Source organism: Pleurodeles waltl, chromosome 3_1, assembly GCF_031143425.1.
Source record: "Pleurodeles waltl isolate 20211129_DDA chromosome 3_1, aPleWal1.hap1.20221129, whole genome shotgun sequence".
Lineage (NCBI taxonomy): Eukaryota > Metazoa > Chordata > Amphibia > Caudata > Salamandridae > Pleurodeles > Pleurodeles waltl.
Window position 1 is genome coordinate 999366672 of NC_090440.1, and position 21835 is coordinate 999388506.

At 44.1% G+C, this 21835-nt stretch overlaps 1 protein-coding gene across 13 annotated transcripts in view; it reads right to left on the bottom strand.

Annotated features, from left to right (window-relative positions):
- The window catches only part of BAZ2B (bromodomain adjacent to zinc finger domain 2B), a 1256112-nt gene that overhangs the window by 921629 nt on the left and 312648 nt on the right, over positions 1 to 21835 (bottom strand). For all 13 annotated transcript variants that reach the window (XM_069224189.1, XM_069224194.1, XM_069224193.1 and 10 more), the window contains one exon: positions 13335 to 13487. In XM_069224189.1, the coding sequence (XP_069080290.1) occupies positions 13335 to 13485 (151 nt within the window). In that variant the 5' untranslated portion in view covers positions 13486 to 13487. The remainder of the gene's footprint in view (positions 1 to 13334; positions 13488 to 21835) is intronic.

The window sequence follows — 21835 nt, forward strand, 5'->3', positions numbered from 1 at the left end:
ATAACGCGATCGATACAATACCAACGAAAAGAAGGTTTTTTAAAGTTTTCCGAATCGAAATCTCGGAGCGAAAGGAAACACGTCCGAACCCGATGGCGGCAAGAAAACAATTAACAATGGAGTCGATGACCATGCGCAATGGAACCGAGAGGAGGAGTCACTCGATCCAGTGACTCTAAAAGACTTCTTAGAAGAAAAACAACTTGTAACACTGAGCACAACACTAGATGTCGGAATCGATATGCATAGCATGTGTATCTGCACCTACACATGCCATCGAACATATACACACAAACACACATATATATACATAGATTCTGTATATACAACAGGCCGAAAATACATACAACTACAATATACACAAATAATATCCTTCTTGGCATAACCAGGCAAGAGATGGGGAGGCAGGTGGGACCATGAGGAATCCACAGGAAGATACTGTATCTTCCAGAAAAAGCGTTACCGAAGGTAAATAACTTTTCTTCAGATGGATACATCTACCTGTGGATTCCTCACTTTTTGAATAGAGACCCAAAGTAGTCCCGCACTCTGAGGTGGGTGACTGTCTGGCTATACGAAGAAATCCTGCAGCACTGAACGGGCAAAATTGCCGTCCCTCTTCACTTCCACACAGTTCAAGCAGTAATGTTTCATGAAAGTGTGGAGGGAAGCCCAAGTTGCTGCTTTGCAAATATCTAAAACAGGTATATCTCTAGCCAAAGCAAAAGTAGTAGACTGAGCTCTGGTAGAATGAGCTCTAATGCCCTCGGGAGGATCTTTCTTTGCAAGGGCATAACATTTTATTGTAAAGAATGACCCACCTCAATAGCGCTCTTTTGTGAACGGCTTTGCCCTTCATCTTGCCCACGTAGCCAAGGAAGAGCTGACCGTCCATCCTAAATTCTCTCGTCCTGTCCACGAAGAAGCTCAATGTTCTCTTTGGATCCAGACGGTGAAGCCTTTCCCACTCCTTAGGGGGACGTGGAGGAGGGTAAAAGGATGAAAGGGTGATGGACTGCCCTAAATAAAAAGGCATCAATACCTTCAACGGGAAAGCCCCACTGGTTCTCAAAAACCACCTTGTTAGCATGGAAACTGGTAAACAGGGTTTTACACTGAGAGCTTGTAGCTCACTAACACACCCAGCCAACATGATTGCTATGAGAAAAACAGTTTTAAATGTTAGGAACCTCAATGGGCAACTATGCAATGGTTCAAATGGTGCACCCATCAAGTATGTTAAATCTAAATTGTAATTCCAGTGACCGCAATATAAACTGGGAGGAAACCTATTAGTCTATAGAGGACTTAAACAAAGAGGGTTGGTCAGGTAAACAAATAAATGCTGACAGATAGCTCTTCAATGTCGCAACTGCACAACCTTGTTGTGACAAGGAGAGAGTACAATGAATAAATGGGCCTTCAAAGGACCAACATGCCCTTCCTCACACCATTTAACAAACTTGGCCCATCTACTAGCACAGACAGTTTTGGTGGAGTATCGCCTGGCCACCACTTCAAGGGGAAGAGAAAAGGAATTCAGGTTGTCCCATTCAATCGCCAGGTGTAAGGAAATGCCTCCTTGGCATGGTTACCCCCTGACATTTTGCCTTTGCTGATGCTAAGTTATGATTTGAAAGTGTGCTGAGGCCTGCTAACCAGGCCCCAGCACCAGTGTTCTTTCCCTAACCTGTACTTTTGTTTCCACAATTGGCACACCCTGGCATCCAGGTAGTCCCTTGTAAGTCCAGGTACCAAGGGCCCTGTTGCCACGGAAGGTCTCCAAGGGTTGCAGCATGTCTTATGCCACCCTGGAGACCCCTCACTCAGCACAGACACACTGCTTGCCAACTTGTGTGTGCTGGTGGAGAGAAAATGACTAAGTCGACATGGCACTGCCCTCAGGGTGCCATGCCAACCTCACACTGCCTATGGCATAGTTAAGTCACCCCTCTAGCAGGCCTTACAGCCCTAAGGCAGGGTGCACTATACCATAGGTGAGGGCATAGGTGCATGAGCACTATGTCCCTACAGTGTCTAAGCAAAACCTTAGACATTGTAAGTGCTGGGTAGCCATAAGAGTATATGGTCTGGGAGTCTGTCAAACACAAACTCCACAGCACCATAATGGCTACACTGAAAACTGGGAAGTTTGGTATCAAACTTCTCAGCACAATAAATGCACACTGATGCCCGTGTACATTTTATTGTGAAATACACCATAGAGGGCATCTTAGAGATGCCCCCTGAAAACATACCCGACTTCCAGTGTGGGCTGACTAGTTTTACCAGCCTGCTACACACCAGACATGTTGCTGGCCACATGGGGAGAGTGCCTTTGTCACTTTGTGGCTAGTAACAAAGCCTGTATTGGGTGGAGGTGCTTCTCACCTCCCCCTGCAGGAACTTTAACACCTGGCGGTGAGCCTCAAAGGCTCACCCCCTTTGTTACAGGGCCCCATGGCACTCCAGCTAGTGGAGATGCCCGCCCCCTCTGGCCACGGCCCCACTTTTGGCGGCAAGGCCGGAGGAGATAATGAGAAAAACAAGGGGGAGTCACTGGACAGTCAGGACAGCCCCTAATGTGTCCTGAGCTGAGGTGACTCTGACTTTTAGAAATCCTCCATCTTGCAGATGGAGGATTCCCCCAGTAGGATTAGGGATGTGCCCCCCTCAGGAAGGAGGCACAAAAAGGGTGTAGCTACCCTCAGGGCTAGTAGCCTTTGGCTACTAACCCCCAAGACCTAAACACACCCCTAAATTGAGTACTTAGGGGCTCCCAGAACCTAGCAAGATAGATTCCTGCAACCTAAGACAAAGAAGGACTGCTGACCTGAAGCCCTGCAGAGAAGACGGTGACACCAACTGCTTTGGCCCCAGCCCCACAGGCCTGTCTCCCCACTTCAAGAGAAACTGCAACAGCGACGCGCTCCCCAGGGTCCAGCGACCTCTGAAGCCTCAGAGGGCTACCCTGCATCTAAAAGGACCAAGAACTCCAGAGGACGGCGGCCCTGCTCCAAAGAAACCAAAACTTGCAACAAAGAAACAACTTTAAAAGGACTCCACGTTTCCCGCCAGAAGCGTGAGACTTTCCACTCTGCACCCGACACCCCGGCTCGACCTGCGGAGAAACAACGCTACATGGAGGACTCCCCGGCGACTGCGACCCTGTGAGTAGCCAGAGTTGACCCCCCTGAGCCGCCCCCAGCGACGCCTGCAGAGGGAATCCAGAGGCTCCCCCTGACCGCGACTGCCTGCTTCCAAGAACCTGACGACTGGTAAAGACACTGCAACCGCAGCCCCCAGGACCTGAAGGATCCGACCGCCAGTGCAGGAGCGACCCCCAGGTGGCCCTCTCCCTTGTTGAGGTGGTAGCTACCCTGAGGAGCCCCCCCCCCGCCTGCCTGCTTCGCTGAAGAGACCCCTGGGTCTCCCATTGAAACCTATTACAAACCAGATGCCTGTTTGCACTCTGCACCCGGCCACCCCCGTGCCGCTGAGGGTGTACTTTTTGTGCTGACTTGTGTGTCCCCCCGGTGCCCTACAAAACTCCCCTGGTCTGCCCCCTGAAGTCACGGGTACTTACCTGCTGGCAGACTGGAACCGGGGCACCCCCTTCTCCATTGAAGCCTATGCGTTTTGGGCACCACTTTGACCTCTGCACCTGACCGGCCCTGAGCTGCTGGTGTGGTAACTCTGGGGTTGCCCTGAACCCCCAACGGTGGGCTACCTTGGACCCAACTTTGAACCCTGTAGGTGGTTTACTTACCTGCAAAACTAACAAATACTTACCTCCCCCAGGAACTGTAGAAATTTGCACAGTGCCTAGTTTTAAAATAGCTTATTGCCATTTTTGCCAAAACTGTACATGCTATTTTGATGATTCAAAGTTCATATGATACCCAAGTGAAGTACTTTTCATTTGAAGTATTGATTGTAAATCTTGAACCTGTGGTTCTTAAAATAAACTAAGAATATATATTTTTCTATATAAAAACCTATTGGCCTGGAATTGTCTTTTGAGTGTGTGTTCCTCATTTATTGCCTGTGTGTGTACAACAAATGCTTAACACTACCCTCTGATAAACCTATTGCTCGACCACACTACCACAAAATAGAGCATTAGAATTATCTCTTTTTGCCACTACCTTACCTCTAAGGGGAACCCTTGGACTCTGTGCATGCTATTTCTTACTTTGAAATAGTACATACAGAGCCAACTTCCTACACCAGGCATGTAAGTGCAGGCTCTGGAGGTGGGGTGTAGAAACTGCCCCTACAACTGCGAGGGAGGTCTGACCTGTGAGGGAGATGGAGAGGTTGTCACAGTGAGAGGTGAAGAAGGTCTGTGTACCACACCCTTCTTGGCCCATCTGGGGCTATTAATATGACTTCGGCCCGGGTGTTGGCAAATTTTTCTCAGGACCCTAGGAATTAACGGTATGGGAGGAAATACATAAACTATCCGGTTGCACCAGCACAACTGAAACGCATGGCCCAATGCTCTCTGCTTCGGATACCAGAGGCTGCAGAGCAAAGGGGCAGTGTGCGTTCTTGTGAGTGACAAACAGGTCTATCTGACACGTCCCTCACAACTGAAAGACGTGAAGAACCACCTCCAGATGGAGACACCACTCGTGGTCGGCTGAAAAGTGGCAGCTGGGACTGTCCGCACCTACGTTGAGAGCTCCGGACAAATGGTTTGCTACTATGCAAATCCGATGTACCTGAGCCCAGGACCAGAGTTGGTGAACTTCTCTGCAGAGAAGATACGACCCTACCCCTCCCTGTTTGTTGATGTATCTCATTGTGGTAGTGTTGTCTATGAAGGCTTGAACCGTCTTTCATGTGAGTATGTGCTGTGCGACTATATTGGTATTGCATAAGCTTTACATGTCTCCTGGATAAGTCTTGGCTGCTCACCCACAGCTACTTCTAGAGAGCCCTGGTTTACCAGACACTGCCCACACTTCACTAATAGGGGATACCTAGACCTGGTATAAGGTGATAACACCATAGGTGCTCACTACAAACCAGGCTAGCTTTTTACAGCGCACCAAAACATTATAGGCCTCGATGGATGAAGCAAAGATTTTTGCAGGTTTAGAAGTAAGCCTAGGTTCTTGAATAGGTTAGACAGGCCGTTGTCCCCTTGATTACTTTTCGGCATGTAAATATTTGATACCCTTCCTGCCCTAAGTGAGCTGCCACTAGAACTAGATATTTTGCAAAAATTATGGGGAGAGGGGGCTGGTTTGAGCTCAAACAGGAGCACTTTTAACTGATAATGAATGTCGGCGACTGAATCTTAAAAACATTTGCTGTTTGGGTGAATGGGGATGTAAACATATGCATCCTGAAAGTTGAGGGTTGTCATATGGTCTCCGTGGTTCAGGAGCTCAAGGATGTCTTGAAGAGTGACCATCTGAAATTACCAAAATGGGTTCCTATTCCCTTGTCTTTTTCTGGATTAAGAAGAAGTGGGAACAAAACCCCTTTCCTCTCTGATTGCATGTTCTTTCTACGGCGCTCTTTCTGAGCATGATAAATATTTATTTCTGTAGCTGCACTAGATGGGGAGAAGAGGACCCTCTCAGAAGCATACGAGGTGGTCTCTTTGTGAACCCCAATGTATTGCCATAGAAGACTAGATCTAAAACCCATCTGTCCATTGTGATTAACTTCCAATGCGGCAGAGAGTTTGCTATTTGACTCCCAATTGTTTCTGGTACATAATTCTGAGCAACCGGCACGTTCGTCCTGCCACTGTTTCCTAAGTGTGTCTCTTCCCAGAGAAGTTTGCTTCTTCTTTGAGGTTTGCTTGCTTTAAGCTGCTGATGGTGGTGGCTGTACTGTTGTTGAGGGTATTGTGGCCTATTTTTGTTGCTGAGAGGGCTGGTAACGTTGCTAACGATAAGGTTGGTATCGCCCTCTATCTGAACATACCCCTGCCTCTTGCGTTATGAAAAGGCATTCACTTGATATGTAACAAACCCTATGATTGAGAGGTGTTCGTGTCTGTTTCTATGGATTTAAAAACTTCATTAATGTGCCGTTAAAATAAAGCCTCTCTGTCAAAAGACATGTCTAGAATTTAATTCTGAATTAGGTCTGAAGGATGTAGCTTCAAGCCATCCCTGCCAGTAAAGAAGAGCAGCACTTGCCAATTGTCTAAAACTTGTGAAGGCGATATCCGCTGCACAGTTGATAACTTCTGAAGAGGCTTGGCGCCTTCTTGTAGGAATTTTCTTGCCTTTGTTCTTATGTCCTCTGGTAGCCGGTCGGTCTATGTAAGACAGGATATCAGACCAAGAATCGCCAGAGAATTTGCCACTTTCACGATTATAGTTGACATCAAGGAAAATCAAGACCTCTACCCTTTCTATCCAGTGGTGGTGATATAGGCATGGAACAGCACTGAGCAGCATTCTATATAACTACTTTAGGATTCCCTTTAAACAGGTTAGAGCATCTTTTGGCATGTTTTATATTTTTTATCCAACCTGTGTAAGCCAGCGGACACTGTTGCTGGATTTTTCATTATCTTTACACCTTCTTCCCAGATATAGTTGACCACAGGGATGGTTCTAACAGGTTTTCTAGCTGGCTATTTAAAATCATAATGAAACCAATCTGATTGTTTCACTACCAGTGGCAAATCAATTGTTTTGTTGCGTGCTCCATCAGAGCACGGACACTCCCAATATCATCAGGAGGGGAGTCCACCAGATGAGGAACTAGCAGTGAAGGAGCTGCTGACAAGTAATCATTCCATTCATTAGATATACTGTGGTCATCTGGTATATCACCCTCCACGATGTCATCTGAGAACGGCCCAGCATCCGCATAGAACGCTCATAGATGGTGCGGTCTTTGCCATGTACAGTGCCAGTAAAGTTTGCAGTAAACTAGGAACAGGAGGTTAAATTAGAGGAGATTAAATTGTTTACAGTGGTGAAGTAGCCCGAGAGGGCTCAGCATATATTCTATAATAGTTCGGTAGCATGCTCTGCAAGTCGTGAACCAAATCTCTTGGTACTTGCACCACCTCTTCTTGGGCCTGATGATGTTCATAGGGATAATAATGCTCTACATATGAAGTAGGCATGTCCATAAACTGTGTTCCTGAGGAATAATAATCTTCCTCCCGATTTTCCTCATACTCCTCCTGATATAGGACATGAATTTCTGAAGAACCATGTGCTAAAAGACCCATCATATTCTGAATCCTCCACATTTATAAGTGTGATGGTGGAAGAGGTGAAACTTTACTCCGAGATGGATGTTCAGGCATTAGTGGAATTAATGAAGAATGAATGATTCTCTCATTGACAGTATCGTCAATTATGACTTTATCAACACTACTAGTGCCTTCACTGTCGACAACGCTTCTTCTTTAGCCACCAATAGAACTCTTGACAATTTCGTTATTGACGATCGTCCCGTAGATGAGATTGTAGGCATGGCCGAAAACGATGATACCGTCAACGATGTCAAAGATGCAGCTAATTTAATTGATGGTTTCTTCATGATGACAGAGTCATCTTCGTCGACAATGCTGTCACCATCGCAGTAGACAGTTTCTTCAATGACTTCTTTTGTAGAGTGGACTCAGTCTACGGCACTGATAAGGGGTTTTCAACTGTAAAGACAGTCTTGGAGAAGGTGTTGTAGGCTCTGACTGATATTTTTGAGGAAACATCCTCCTCTGAACGGTTACACAATTGTTCACTAGACAAAGAATGTTCCTTAGATGATCCATGATGAGACTTTTTGTGAGCTTTCTTAAGTGGCTCACGTGAAATGTGTCCCTCAGCCCTCTCTCTCTCTTCTGAGACTTTAACGACCTCGAAGAATCCTCATCTTCCTCTACCGATAGAAGAACATTTCTAGTCTTGAGCTTTTGAAGCCATAAAAGCAGCATCTCCTCTCTATTTTTTAATTTTTTGATGAAAAAAAGTGAGGAAAATGTTACAGTTCTTCACTTCAGGAGAAGGGTAGAGGGAGTAAATGCAGTCCTGATGAAGGCCCTCGAAATGCAGCTAGTCTGTTTAGATTAGCCAATGAAGACATTTTGAGAAGTACCTTTATATATCTGTTTTCTGACACAAAATCCTATATAACTGAGCAGGGCTTAGAGAGACTACCTCCACATGACATGTGGTAGAAGGTCAGATAAAGTGGTGCCTCTGTGGGGAATGTTCTAGAGGGTGCTGTGGCATGATTGACTGGAATTTGGTTATTTTGTAATGATGGAGATTAGTTTATGAACTGAATGTTCCTATTAGCCCTTATGGGCTATGGATGACTTACACTGCTTTAAAATGTAATATGGGACTCCCACTTCGACAACAAGGAATGATTCAAGCATGTACATCTATGAAAGATCCAATACAGGAGAAGGAATTGATTAAGGATTACCTAGGTGGGATAGACTGCTTTGTCGGCTAGATGAAGAAAGACTACCCCCTCACAAAGGAAGAATCTGCCACCTGCCTTGGGGAGATTGCCAAAGGTAAGACTATAGGACTAGGTAATTTACTATTGGATATCCTATTGTAAGTTGTAAGTCTTTTTGTCGGTAATCTGTGCTTAACATTGACACAAAAAAAAAAAATGAGCAAAGCAACTGCTGGTGGATTACGCAAGGTCCTACTGCAACCGATTCATTCACATCATTTTCCCTGATGGTGTGCCACAAAGTAATACAATTATTATTCTGAAAAGATTAGGGGCATGATTTAGAAGTTAGCGGAGGGGAATACTCTGTTACAAATGTGACAGGTATCCGGTCCACCGTATTACAAGCCTATTCTATCCTTTGAGGATCATAATATGACTGACGGGATATCAGTCACGTCTGTGGTGTAGAATTCTCTCTGCCAACTTGTAAATCAGGCCCTAGATCATGTTCAATATTTCCTAAAATGAAGTAGAGCTATGTAGGCCTCAGTGACTTGGAAATTGAAAAGGCCTATATACAATTTAGGTTGGGATTATTTGAGTGCGGTGTTGAGAAAGCTTAATTTTAGCTATTATAGCATTCAACTGCTGTACAAGTAACCCAGGGGACATCTTGCAATTACTTCAGGAGGGACATGCTGGAATGAGTAACAGAGATGCAGTATGCCACTCATGTCTTGTCCCTGTATACAGATAACAAGATGGTATTTTTTAAAGGTCCTGTGGATATTGTGCCATACATGCCGGCCTTTACTGAAGAATTTGGGGTTATATCTGGGCTTCGGGTTAAGACTTCTGCCCTTGGCAGCAATGGTTGCGGTGGATTATATTGAGACACAAACTGGAGTAGCAACTAGCAGACTAAAACAGTTAGGGATAAGGTCGGCTCACTCTGAAGATGACATGGTTGATGCTAATGTAAGAAGGGTACCAGAAGGGATATAAGATGTGTACCAATTTTGGTTCTCTCTAATATTCTCCATAATAGAGAGGGCAGTTTTCATTAAACTGATTTGGGATGTGTACATGGGCGACACTGATGGAAATGTATGGCCGGGGTTAACTAGTAATTTTCTGGAACCAGAGAACATTTAGGTTGCAATCCTGGAGAATGTCAACAATTAACACTAAACCTACTTCTCTCTAGCAGAAATTAAGCCATGTCCTTCCTTAGATTTGAGAAAAGATCTGTACTGAGATAATATGTGATTGAGCCACAGTGTGCAGTCTTCACTGCTAAACCTGTATGTTTTTTTTTGTTTTACCTTAATAATCTTACTTTAGGAGAAAAAGTACTTCCAACATTTAGAAGGGTTCATGTTTTACACTGCTGCTAAACATCATTTGAAGCAGCAGCTGGTCCACTGTTGACAGGAGTAAGACTTTTGGATGAGACAAGACTCTTGCCTTAGACTAGTTATGTGCTTTGAATGGGTATTTATCACTTTCAGTAAGAATGGCACGAAAAAGAACCTACCTCCTGCAAACCTGAGAAACTTGAGTTTGCAGTTGTGAAATCCGATATCTTTTATTTTCATTAGTAATAGTGATTGCAGGAGGCTCTTAATCAAGCTGGTGAGTATCCTGGCCAATTCCCTTTTCGGACTTCAATCTGATCCAACATTAACCATTTAGGATACATTATTGCTGTTGAGGAATTGCATTTAGTGCATTGAAACCACTAACAATGCTCTCAAGTTATTGATGAAGGGGGAGCATTGCTGCACACTGTCATGCTTTTTGTGAGGATCAAAACTCCGTAAGGCTTTCAGTACTCAACCTTTTTTGTGCAACCTATTTTATGCATATTACAGTCCTTGCCTTCTTGCTTCATTAAAGCAAAATGAAACAATTATGACTACCAAAGGAATTCAGTTGCTAGCATTTGATATTCTGAATTGAGTTCTAATATGAACTAAACGCCTTCCAGATGCTCACAGAAGTGAGAATAAATTTAAAGCTTTAACACAAAAATAATATTCAGTGGATTGTGCAATCTTAGGCTTAAAAGAGGACAGCTAATTATTCAATTTGCAATTTGTAGCAAAATATAACTGAAGGGTGGAAAAAGAGAAGCAAACATCTACATGGCTTGAACGTTGGTGACAAATGAGTAAGCAGACGAGTACAGGCAAATAGTTTTTAGGCTAGTTTTGTCTGACCATAAGGTTCACAGTAACAAAAGAAAGGACAGAATTTAAGAAAAAAAAAAACTTAAGCATGTTACATTCTTAGGGTACAACATAGCAAACCTAGGATGTGTGAAGATAAAGAGGTTTTAAAAATCCTATGTAATCATCAACAACCAACAATACAACTTAATTGATGATCCTGTTGATGATCCTGACAACTTTACCAGGTGCTAGACTCCAAAACCATCCCGCATTGCATTGATATGAAGGATTGGGGGAATGGTTCCAGTACCTGACTCTCAACAGGAGGAAGTGAGGTAGGCACTAGCTTGCCTTATGGTACTTGTGACATCTTTTGAAGGTGTGATCCAATATGTCCTAGCAGCAGAGTAGACGGGGATGGAACACAGAATCAATCAGGAGTCCGTGGAGACTCAACACCATGCCTCCAAATTGCCTAGATTTTTCCCCTGAAAGGGTAACTACTGTTCAATTCTCATCTGGAAATAAAGGCATATCCATCCAACAGGGCCCCATGAAGACCTTCCTCTGAAAGAATGAGAACCTCATGACGGGTCAAATCCTGGTGCACTTCTTCCTGCTCGGATGTTCCCAGTCCCTTTCCTCCTTTCTATGGATATTAGTTAAACTGGGAGAAGGCTATGTGATATGAATGTCCCAACCCACCACTATGGCCTGCGTCTCCGGTCTTGGTCTACCTAGTCCTAGCAGCACCTGATCCACCTTCTTGGAGGGAGGGAGCATACACTTTGACATGCAGCACCAAATAAAAATAACTAACTATATATTTCACAATGGCACGGCTAACACCAGGAGGAACACTATGGGAAGCTTACCATTGACATTGCCTACTGCTGGTGAGACAATTCAATGGGTTAATCAACAGGTGGTGACTGAGGTCTTATTGAAATTTGAAGGTTATGTGTTACAATTCTGGTTTTGCTGACAAACCTTCATGCTTACAAGATAGAAAAAAATAATAAATTTTTGGGAAACAGCAGGAACTTATTGAAATGGCAATTTAATGGCCAAACTGACTGTGGTAGAAAGATTAATTATAAAACAATAAATATTAGTACATGTTTATTTCTACATGTAAATCACTCCTACAACCCAAGGTTTCATTAAGCTCCTTACTAGGCACCATTCAGAGGCAAAACTAAATGAAAAAAATCAAGCAAAACAAAAAATAAATACATGTTTTCAATGCTCATCGAAAGAGAAAGTAGATTGATTTGTCCCTCAGATTGCACTGGATTCAGTTTGTGAGTTTAGGAGCAATAAGCAAAAAATATGCACTCCACTTCTAACTTTGGTCACCTTGGGCACTCAGAGTGCTGTTGGAGGAGGAGTGGAGATTCTGTCCATCTCTGCACCCATTTGGCAATAAACTCAGACGTTTGAACTTGCAAAGCTTTCAAAATAATGTAGAGAGCCCTTATTGAGTTCTTTCAATTATGGGAGCCCATGCAATCTAATCGACAACAGATCAGACATGAAGATGTAAAGCGTGGGCTTTTAAAATCAAGCTAGATGCTGGATTTTGTACCGTTTGCAGTCTTTCCAAGAGACACAAAGGTAGAATGAGATATAAGATGGTGGCATAACCTAGTGTTGACATAATGGCAGCAACAGAGGCTTTTCTCAAACTTCTGGTAAAAAGGAAAACTGCTTCCTCAAAATTCTCAGGTGACAGAAATCTGCAGAAGCAACTGAAGATGTCTTATTTAATACAGTCACAAAGAAAACAATTTTGGTTTGAACTCTTTTTGACAACTTGAGAAAGGGCGGGGAAGGTTTCCAATTCACTTTGCCACAATGTAGCCTGCCAGAGGTCCACCATCCATTGATTACATCTATTTTCTCAACAAGTAAATTATTAAAATGGAGGGGCAAAAGGTTAACAAAATCGAAAAAGTATTGGAGTTAAAAGATAGTTCTACTACATCACAGGTCAATATCCTTAATGTGGTTCACTGGGCAAACAATAGAGAAGATTGTTTTCCTTAACTATCATGGGTACGTTGTCTCCCATTTGACCATTGAGCTATAAACAAGTATGTCAAACAAGTCCTCCGTGTGTTAAATTCGAGAATGGGTGTTTAAGCATATAGAATTAATCTTTGAATGTATACTTTTAGGAACAGTCAGATTCTTGAAGGCTTCAATAGTACAATATCAATAGGTCCTTGCTGCTACTTCAAAATTCCCAGGTCATTTAAATAATTCTAAGTCTCTGCCTGTAATATGGCAGCAAAAGGTGGGAGCATTATAATCTCTGCTGAGGAGTAGCAATGAACACCAGCATAATGGCTTATTCCTGGTCTAGTTGAGGTGCAGGCGGGCACAAATGACCTTGTGTTCGATGTACTCACTGCACAAATGCACTTTGCCTGTGCTTAAATAGCCAGTGGTGGGAGGGGTCACACATATACTCTGAGATGTAGCTTCAGAGCTAGATCGCTGAGCTTCTGTGGCGATACAGTGGCCGCCAGTTACACACATTCAAAAGTCAAAGAGTACGACTCCCGCCCTTAAATGGTGACAACAAAGAGGACGTTGTGTACATTAAAACAAACAAGGTTTCATTAAAAACTGAATATTAACAATCAAAGCTACTGTGTCCTACTAAGCATCTCTTTCAGATGGCAGAAAGCCAGATCTCCTAAAAAAGGACACACCAATTAATTCTTAATATGTGGTAGTTGAACTACTTACCACAGCTTGTGATTGTTGAGCTAAGAGATGTCCCACCAGAAGAAAGATTTCCTTTTGGAACGACTGAAGCAACAGAAGTGGCTGAAAATGTAGGAGACGAAGAAGGAATAACAGGAGAGGCTTGAGATGTTATCCTCTCACCTGACTCCATACCTGCAATAACAATTATGTGGTTATACATTTACACCACAAACGTTTGGGAACAGATCTGCCATTATAATGAAATACTGATGTCAGCCAATCGATCTAGACAACAAGCAATTTCATAGTTAAAAATATCAACATCAGAACATTTATTAAAGTTGCACATTTGGTAAACTTGCACATTTGTAAAGAAAGGTTTGAATACTGAGATCACCTACTAAATGCGCTTTGAAGCAGTCACAGTCACCCATGCAATAACCCCACAATTCCATTCAGTGGAAGTGATGCCCTTTTCTATTACTTTCAGCTCTTTTAAGTATGTATTTTAAAATACAATCATAAAATCTACATTAATTCCTTTCTGTGCATCATCCTTGGTCTTCAACTTTAGACCATGTCTGCAATCAACAAAATGCTTAGATTACCTATTGCTAATAACATTACTCTGAAATTTAAATGACGCCGGAGTAATTATGTTGAATTTCAGAAATGAGGCCATTACGCCATGTTGCCTAATTACAATGCCACTTGCAGAAAATTATATAAGCTATAGTGTGAAAGTGCAGGAACCATATGAACAATCATAACACAAGCGACTCTTGTTCACTGAAATTGATAGATTTTTTTTTTTTTTTTTTAAAGAGAACAAAAATTGACACACGGCCGCATTTGACATTTTAATATGGTTCTACATGATGGATTTACATTTTGCATAACTTTCCCAATTTTTTGCATAGTTGCATGAAAGCAAAAAATGCACATTTCACACACACCTAATTTTGATCAATGTCCTATGAAAATAAACAATGGGCTTCAGCTCAAGAGATTACCGCGCCCCTTTTATGCTCCTCAGACGAAAGATTAGGGTGAAAACCAGGCAAGGCAATCTAAGATTCAGAATAAAATTGACACAACCTTTTGTACAAGACCCAGGTTTAATTTGAGAACCATCATGTCTGGAAAGAGAGATGAAGGGCTTGAACTACAAGGGGACCCTAAGTCTCTGAGCAGAGACTATGGCTACCAGAACAGAAAGTTACTTATGCTAGGTAAAACCTTATCTGCTAGAGACTATCTAGATGCAGATTTCTTCCCTTAGAATAATTCCCAGGTGTCAGACTGGAGCTGGATATTTTCTGTTAGCAGTACCCCTGCATGCCAGTAGGTGTCATTGTTTGGCTCCGCATGATGTCGTCCACACCAGAGGTGAAGTGCTCAGTGCCTATATGGGTGCCAACCCAGAACGCTGATGTCAGCTTCTTTTCACAACTTTCCATGCCAGAAGTGCTAAGCCATGAAGCACACGGATGACTGGTGCATTATAACTTGAAACTTTAAAAGGGAAGCAACACTTTACTCTGCAATCCGTTTCCACAGCATGGAGGATGGGAGGGACAGTAAGGAATCCGTGGCTAGATAGTCTCTACCAGCTAAGGCATTATTGAAGGTAAGTAACTTGTTCAACTGATAAAGACTTGTAGCCACAAGTTAATTACCTTAGAATAGATACTCAAGTAATGCCTCCCCAGAGGTAGGGCTGTGACATGGATTATAGTAAAGTCACTCTTTCTGGCATTGTTACGCCCACTTTTTGCCTGACTGTCAGAGTGTTTAGACTGTTTCCACTGTGATCCTGATAACCAGGACCCCAGTGATTGTGCGCTCTCCTCCAAAGGCGGTTACCCTGGTACCTTTTTACACCCCACAATTGGCATACTGGTGTACACCTGAAAGTCCCTTGTATATGGTACTCAGGTTCCCAGGGCATTGGTACACCAGGGGACCCCCCATGGGTTGCAGCATGTATTATGCCACCCATGGGAGCCCATGAAAACTGTGTATGCAGGACAGCCATTGCAGCCTGCTTGAAAAGGTGCATGCACCTTTTCACTGCTGGTCCCTGCATCAGGTCACTGTAAGTTCCCCCTATTGCAGGCCCTCTCAGCCCAAAGGGCAGGGTGCCGGTCCCTGTGTGTGAGAGCACCCTAGCGAGAGCAGAGGTGCCCCTACGATGTCCAGTTCCATTTTACTGGACTGCGTAAGTGCGGGGAAGCCATTATACCCATGTACTGACCACAAGTCACTACCTATGGTCCTGTTACATAATGGTAACTCCAAACCTAGGCATGTTTGGTATCAAGCATGTCAGAATCATACCCCTACACTAATGCCAGTATTGGTGGCAGGATTCCATGCACTCTGGGGGCTCCTTAGGACACGGTTGTGCACCGTGACTCTTGCAGCAACCAAGGCTTGTTGTCTCCTGTTCCAGCGATGAGACTCCTCTCCAGGTGTGCTGATTGGGCCTCATTTCAACTTACTGTGCCTGCTGCCAATGGGTTGCCTGTGGGGGCTGTAACTGCTTTTGCTGGCCCTGTCGACTGCTGAGGATCAGCTTGGACTGCTCTCCAAGGGTCGAGTCCCCAGGACCCTGCAGTCCTCTTCAGCATTGCAACTCTTCTTCTGCCCCGGTCTGCATTGGTCAAGGCTTGTTGTTGTCCTGACTGCTGACACATCTGCGACCCAACAACCGGCGTGGGACATTATCTGCAGGACTCTGGGGACGCCTCTACAGCTCCTGGACTTCGCAGCTGATCTTCACCCTCCTTCGTCGACACAGATCTTCACCCACAGAAGGGCGGGCAGAGGCTCCTTCCCAGGCTGGACACTCCATCGTGGACTGGACTCTGTCCCCTTCTTTTACATGTCCTCTTCTTCCAGAAACCACCTTTGGGTTCCTCTGGTCTGGTCCTTTTCTTGCAGAGTTCCCTTTCTAAGTTCCCTTATTAGCCTACAGGAAAACCAGGTAACTTACCTCTGCTGTCCTGGTCGCTGGGGGTCATCTAAGTACTCACCTGTTGGGGTTCTGAGTTCTCCCAGCTCCTGACTAACTACTCCACATTCTTGGGTTGGGGATCTAACTTCGCATTCCACTATTTTAGTATATGGTAAGTCCCTCCGCTAGGGCCCTAGGTATTTTCTACTATTTCTTACCAATGTGTTTTTTCTTATGCTAATTACTGAATGTATATTTAGTGTATACTTACCTCCAGTTGGGGGACTGCCGATAAGTAATCTAGTTTAGTGCTACCATAATAAAGTGCCTTTATTTTTGCAGCACTGTGTCGTTCCTTTCAGATGTAATAAGTTGCTGTGTGACTAGTGTGGTATTGCAAGTGCTTTACACTCCTACTAGCTAAGTCTTGACTGCTCGCCCACAACTTCCTCTATAGAGCCTTGGCTTCCTAGACACTGTCTTCATTCACTAATAGGGGTTGCTTGACCTGGTATAAGGTGCCAACACCATGGGTGTCCACCACACACCAGGTCAGATTCCTACAGGAATTAGACTCGAAAAATTCTGTAAGACCAAATGGGTAAAATGCCCATAACGCTGGACCCGACTGTTCAGGAAGTAGTATGCAGGGAAGCCCACATTGCTGCCTGACAGGTATCCAGAGAGGTACTCCATTAGCTAACGCAAAGCTTGGCTCTGGTACAATGAGCTTGCAAATGTTGAGAAGGTTGATTTTTGGGCAATATGTAGCAGATTTTGATGCAGAGCACAATCCATCATGAGATGGTCTGTTTCATCCACCGGAACTCTTTTGTGCAGTCAAGGTAGAACACCCTTTTTGGGTCCAGCCAGTGGAGCCTCTCTTCTTGTTTAGAAGGGTAAGGCAGAGCATTAAAAGTAGTCAAAGTGATGGTCTGGCCTGTATGAAAGAGCTTACCACTTTCGGTAAGAAGGATTCTCAAATGCGCAGGGCCAGTTTGTCAGGGTAGATGTTAAGGTACAGAGGTTAAGATGATAGTGCCTGTAGCTGACTGACCCTCCAGGCAGGTTATATCCCCGCAAGGAAAGCCATTTTCACAGTAAGGGGCCTGAGAGGGCAGTTGTGTAGCAGCTCGAAGGAAGCATACATCAGAAATTTGAGAACATAAATTCAGGTCTCACTGTGGCATAATAAAAGGAACTGGAAGAAATGTATGCTTTAGACCTTTGAGAAACCTACAATAGCAAATCTGAAAAAAGGAAGGCTGATCTGGCAACCTAAAAAATGGCGATTTGGCAGACATATAACCTTTCAATGTGCCCAAGCAGAGACCTATTGGTAAGAATAACCAAAAGAACAAGGGAAAGGGGTACAGACAGGATCAACTTGTTTATCTGTACACCATGCAATGAACCTGTCCCTACAGCATGCGTACAAGGTCTTGGTGGAGGGACGCCTGGCTGGCAAGACAACTTTGCAGATTTGGGGCGAAAGGTCAAAAGCTGTCAACTGTCGCTCCTCAGTCTCTACACAAAAGCAATGCGCTTTCAGGTTTGGCTGCAGAACTCTGCCCCCCTGTGGCTGCAACAGAAGATCCTCCCAAAGAGGCAGCCTGACCAAAGGACCAGACTCCTCAGGATACCAGAATTTCTGTGCCCAATCTAGAGCCACAAAAATGATGTGGACCTGGTTGTTCCTGATCTTCTTGAGAACTTTGGGCAGGAGTGTTCTTGGCAGAAAGGCAGACAATGGGTATCAACTAGAAGAAAGAGTCTCTGATTTAGAGCATCCTTGGAAATTCCAGCACACAAAACTGCAGACATTGCTCGTTCGACAGAGGCAAACCAATCCAGCCAAGGCTCATCCCATTCTTGGAAAAGACTTTGTGCCCACCAAGTGTTGAACCACCATGGGTATGCCATGAAATTTCAGCCATGTCCCGAGGTGCAGTGCCTCTTGACAAGGGGTCCACAACCCCACCCCGCCCTGCTTGTTTCAATAACATATGGTGTGTTGTCCGTGAACACCTGTACCAACCTTCCCCCAAATAAAGGACGAAAGTTCTTCAATGTCAGCCAGATCACTCGGAGATTCAACAGGTTGATGTGGAGTCCAGATTCTGCCAGAAACGAGAGTCATCTGATCTCCACCTCACCCAGATGGTCCTATCAGCTCAGAAGAGACATCTGTCACCACGGTCAGTTCTGGTTGGGGAACAGAGAGCGGTCTTCCACTGACCTAATTGCGGCTCGTTAGCCACCACTACAGATCTTTTACAGTTCCTTCCGAGCTCCAGACCAAGTTGGAGAGATTACCCTGATGTTGTGCCCACTGGAACTTCAGGTCTCACTGCAGACCGCTCATATGCCAAATGGAATGTGTCACAAGCAGGAAGCAAGAGTCCATGATGAAAAACAGCTGGAGAGTCAGCCTTAACGAAATCCAGGATAGAGGCTGAAACGTCAGCATCCTAGCCTGAATATCCTACACTCACCACTCAGGAGGCTAGCCCAAACCTGCACTGTGCCCAGAACAGCTCAGATGAAAGGGAGTGTCTGAGAAGGAGTTAGGTGTGATTTCTGCACATTGATAGCGAACCCTAGCAAGTGCAGAAGGTTCACAGTAGTCTGAAGGTAGGAGACAACTGTCTGTTGTGAGCCCATCTTCAGCAGCCAATCATCAAGGTAGGGAAAGACTGGAATTCTTCATGTCAACAGAACAGGACAATGGCCTCTGCCCTTATTGGGCACCATAAAGTAGTGGAAATAGCAACCACAACCTACTTTTGATGTCAGCACTTTCTCTATAGCTCCCTTGGCCTAGAGAGCTAACATCTTCTGATTTGTGAGTTCAGAGGCCCCAAACTCCACATCGCTATCTGCTCCCAATGGGAAATTACACTTGAAAGATATTTCAAGGCAATCCCCATGTTAACCTATTGCAATAGTGAAAAACAAATTTAGCAGTATTTCAGTATCAGGGCACGTAAAACATACCAGTGCATGTCCTACCTTTTAAATATGCTGCACCCTGCCATTGGGGTGCCTTGGGCCTACCTTAAGGATGACATATATGTAGTAAAAGGGAAGGTTTAGGCCTGGCAAGTGGGTGCCCTTGCCAGGTCGAACTGGTAGTTTCAAACTGCGCACACATTACAGTGGCAGGTCTGAGACTTGTTTCATATGGGTGGCACAATCAATGCTGCAGGCCCACTGATAGCAGTTTATTTACAGGCCCTGGGCACACATAGTGCATGTTTCTAGGGACTTACTAGTAAATCAAGTGTACCAATCATAGATAAACCAACCACCAATATCATTTAGCCAGAAAGCACTTACACTTTAGCACTGGTCGGCTGTGGTAAAGTGCCCAGAGCCCTAAAGCCAGCAAAAAGTAAATTCAGCACAGGTTCAAATACAGGAGGTCAGAGGCAGGGGAAACCACACCAAGAGCTGATAGGTCTAACACCCATTTTTCCTGGCAGACATCCAGATGCACCAGGAGACAAGGTCTTGAAACAATGTCGACAAAAAGTCCAAAAAGGGTCAGTCAAAAAAGACTGGGGTAACTCGTCCTGGATCAGCACTGACTTTTGTCGAAAGATAAGCACAGGGGCGACACCTACATAGGTACTAGGCATTTCACTTCCGGCAGAGACTATGTAGATGAAGCCAAAGCAGAGCTGAACAACGGCACCTCGTTGGGCACAAGGGTACTGATCACAAAAAATATCCAGACCCAGTCTGACACCTAGGTATTATTCTAAGGTGAAGAGTAGATTACAAGACAGGCCAACTCAAAGTTAAATTCCACGGAGGAGCTCCTTCTCAAACTTTGTTCTGTCCCTTGAAATGTATGCACCAATGGCTGGCTGCCCATCAAACCTTCAGATTGGCCATGGATAAATCCAAAACAAAACAGTTCCATAAAAACAGCAAACCACGATCTAAAGCCCAAGAAAATACAAAATTCTCAATACACCACTTCTAAAAGGAAACTTAATGTTGATTATAGGCTTTACAGGTGGAAACACCCCTACTGGCCTGAAATCCTAAGGCAACATCAGAAGGCAACTTGGAAGGTGAACCACCATACTGATTTGCTTCATTGAAAGAGGAGGAGCCTTGAACAGAGTTGGGAGATCAGACGTCCTAGGAACTTCAGTATCTGACACCCTCTCCATATCTTTTTAACTGTCTTGGTTCTGCTTGTAGATTTTTTTAGGCAATCATCCAGATACAGAGACAGACTTACTCACTTATTGTGCAAGAGAGCCACTGCCAGGGCAAGAACCTGTGGAAGTAGATGTCACTCTAAATAGGAGAACACTGAACTGGTAGTATGATGACAAGACTACAAACCTCAGGAATTGGTGATGTGACCAGATAGAAATGTGAAGATAGGACATCTTCGAGGTACATGACTGCCTTTAACTCCCATGTCAGACCTAGGGCAATGCTATTCTGTTGAGTTATCCATTTATTTTAAAACGAATTGTCTGGACAAACTGAAACTGATTCACTTTCTTCTGATGAATGATCATCCTGAATCCACCCATGAATTTTGATACCAGAAAACATTGCGGGAAAAAAAAAAAAAAAAAAACTTTTTTTGCTCTTTCAGAGGAGATGGTCTGCTTCATAAGCAGAGATTGATTTCACTCCTAGAAACCAATCTTTTTGTCCTAGGCCTGTGTCCAGGGACTCATGTGGAATGTGGACACAGAGACAGAAAGTTTGTCTGGTGTCCCTACCGTGCAATATTCAGCAACCAAGCATCAACTACCAATTCCTCCCACTGTTTGAAGAATCCCTAAACCCCACCCCAAGCATGTCCTACGTATGTAAAATTGAAGAAAGTAATTAAAGGCCATGGATGGAGGATTACCAACAGATTTCACACATGGAATCACCGTTTTGCCCTAAAGTAGCTAGCTCCCTTCCACGGTTAGTCAGAAACAGAATGATGGCAATGATTTTAATGACACAAAAGGAGGATGGCAGTCTGCTGAAACTTTTCAAACACTCACCCCCAGTAACAGATCTGGGTTTAATCCATTGTTTTTTTGCTCACAATACCACCCCAGTTTGGACCCAGCCATTTGCAAATCAGTCTTGCCCCTTTTCCCCAAGGGAACAATTCAGCCCGAACTGCCAGGCCAGGTCCTTCAATCCAGTGATTGGGGGTGAGTGATTGAAATGTTTCAGCACTCTCCCAATCATCCTTTTGTATTGCTAAAGTCACCCTAACTGAGAAGGGTATGCCCAGACGTGCTCACTGTGCCACTGATTAAAAAACACTCTCAATAGAGTTTTAAGAAATGTTAGTTTTATCTAGGTAGAAATTATAGTAATATTTCTATTTAAGCAGAATGTGTAAATATTGCGTCTGTTTTCATTTTTCGTTTAATAGACAAATGGCTAACTAAAACTAATACTTGTCAGAGTCTTCTGATGGTGAGAATAGTTTGATACATTTTCTAGATTATCCTAGAACACCGTTCGGTTTTCTAACCCCTGGCACTAAGAAATCAGCAAATGTGCCAACTCGAAACAGAAAACCAGTTGGACTCCAACTACC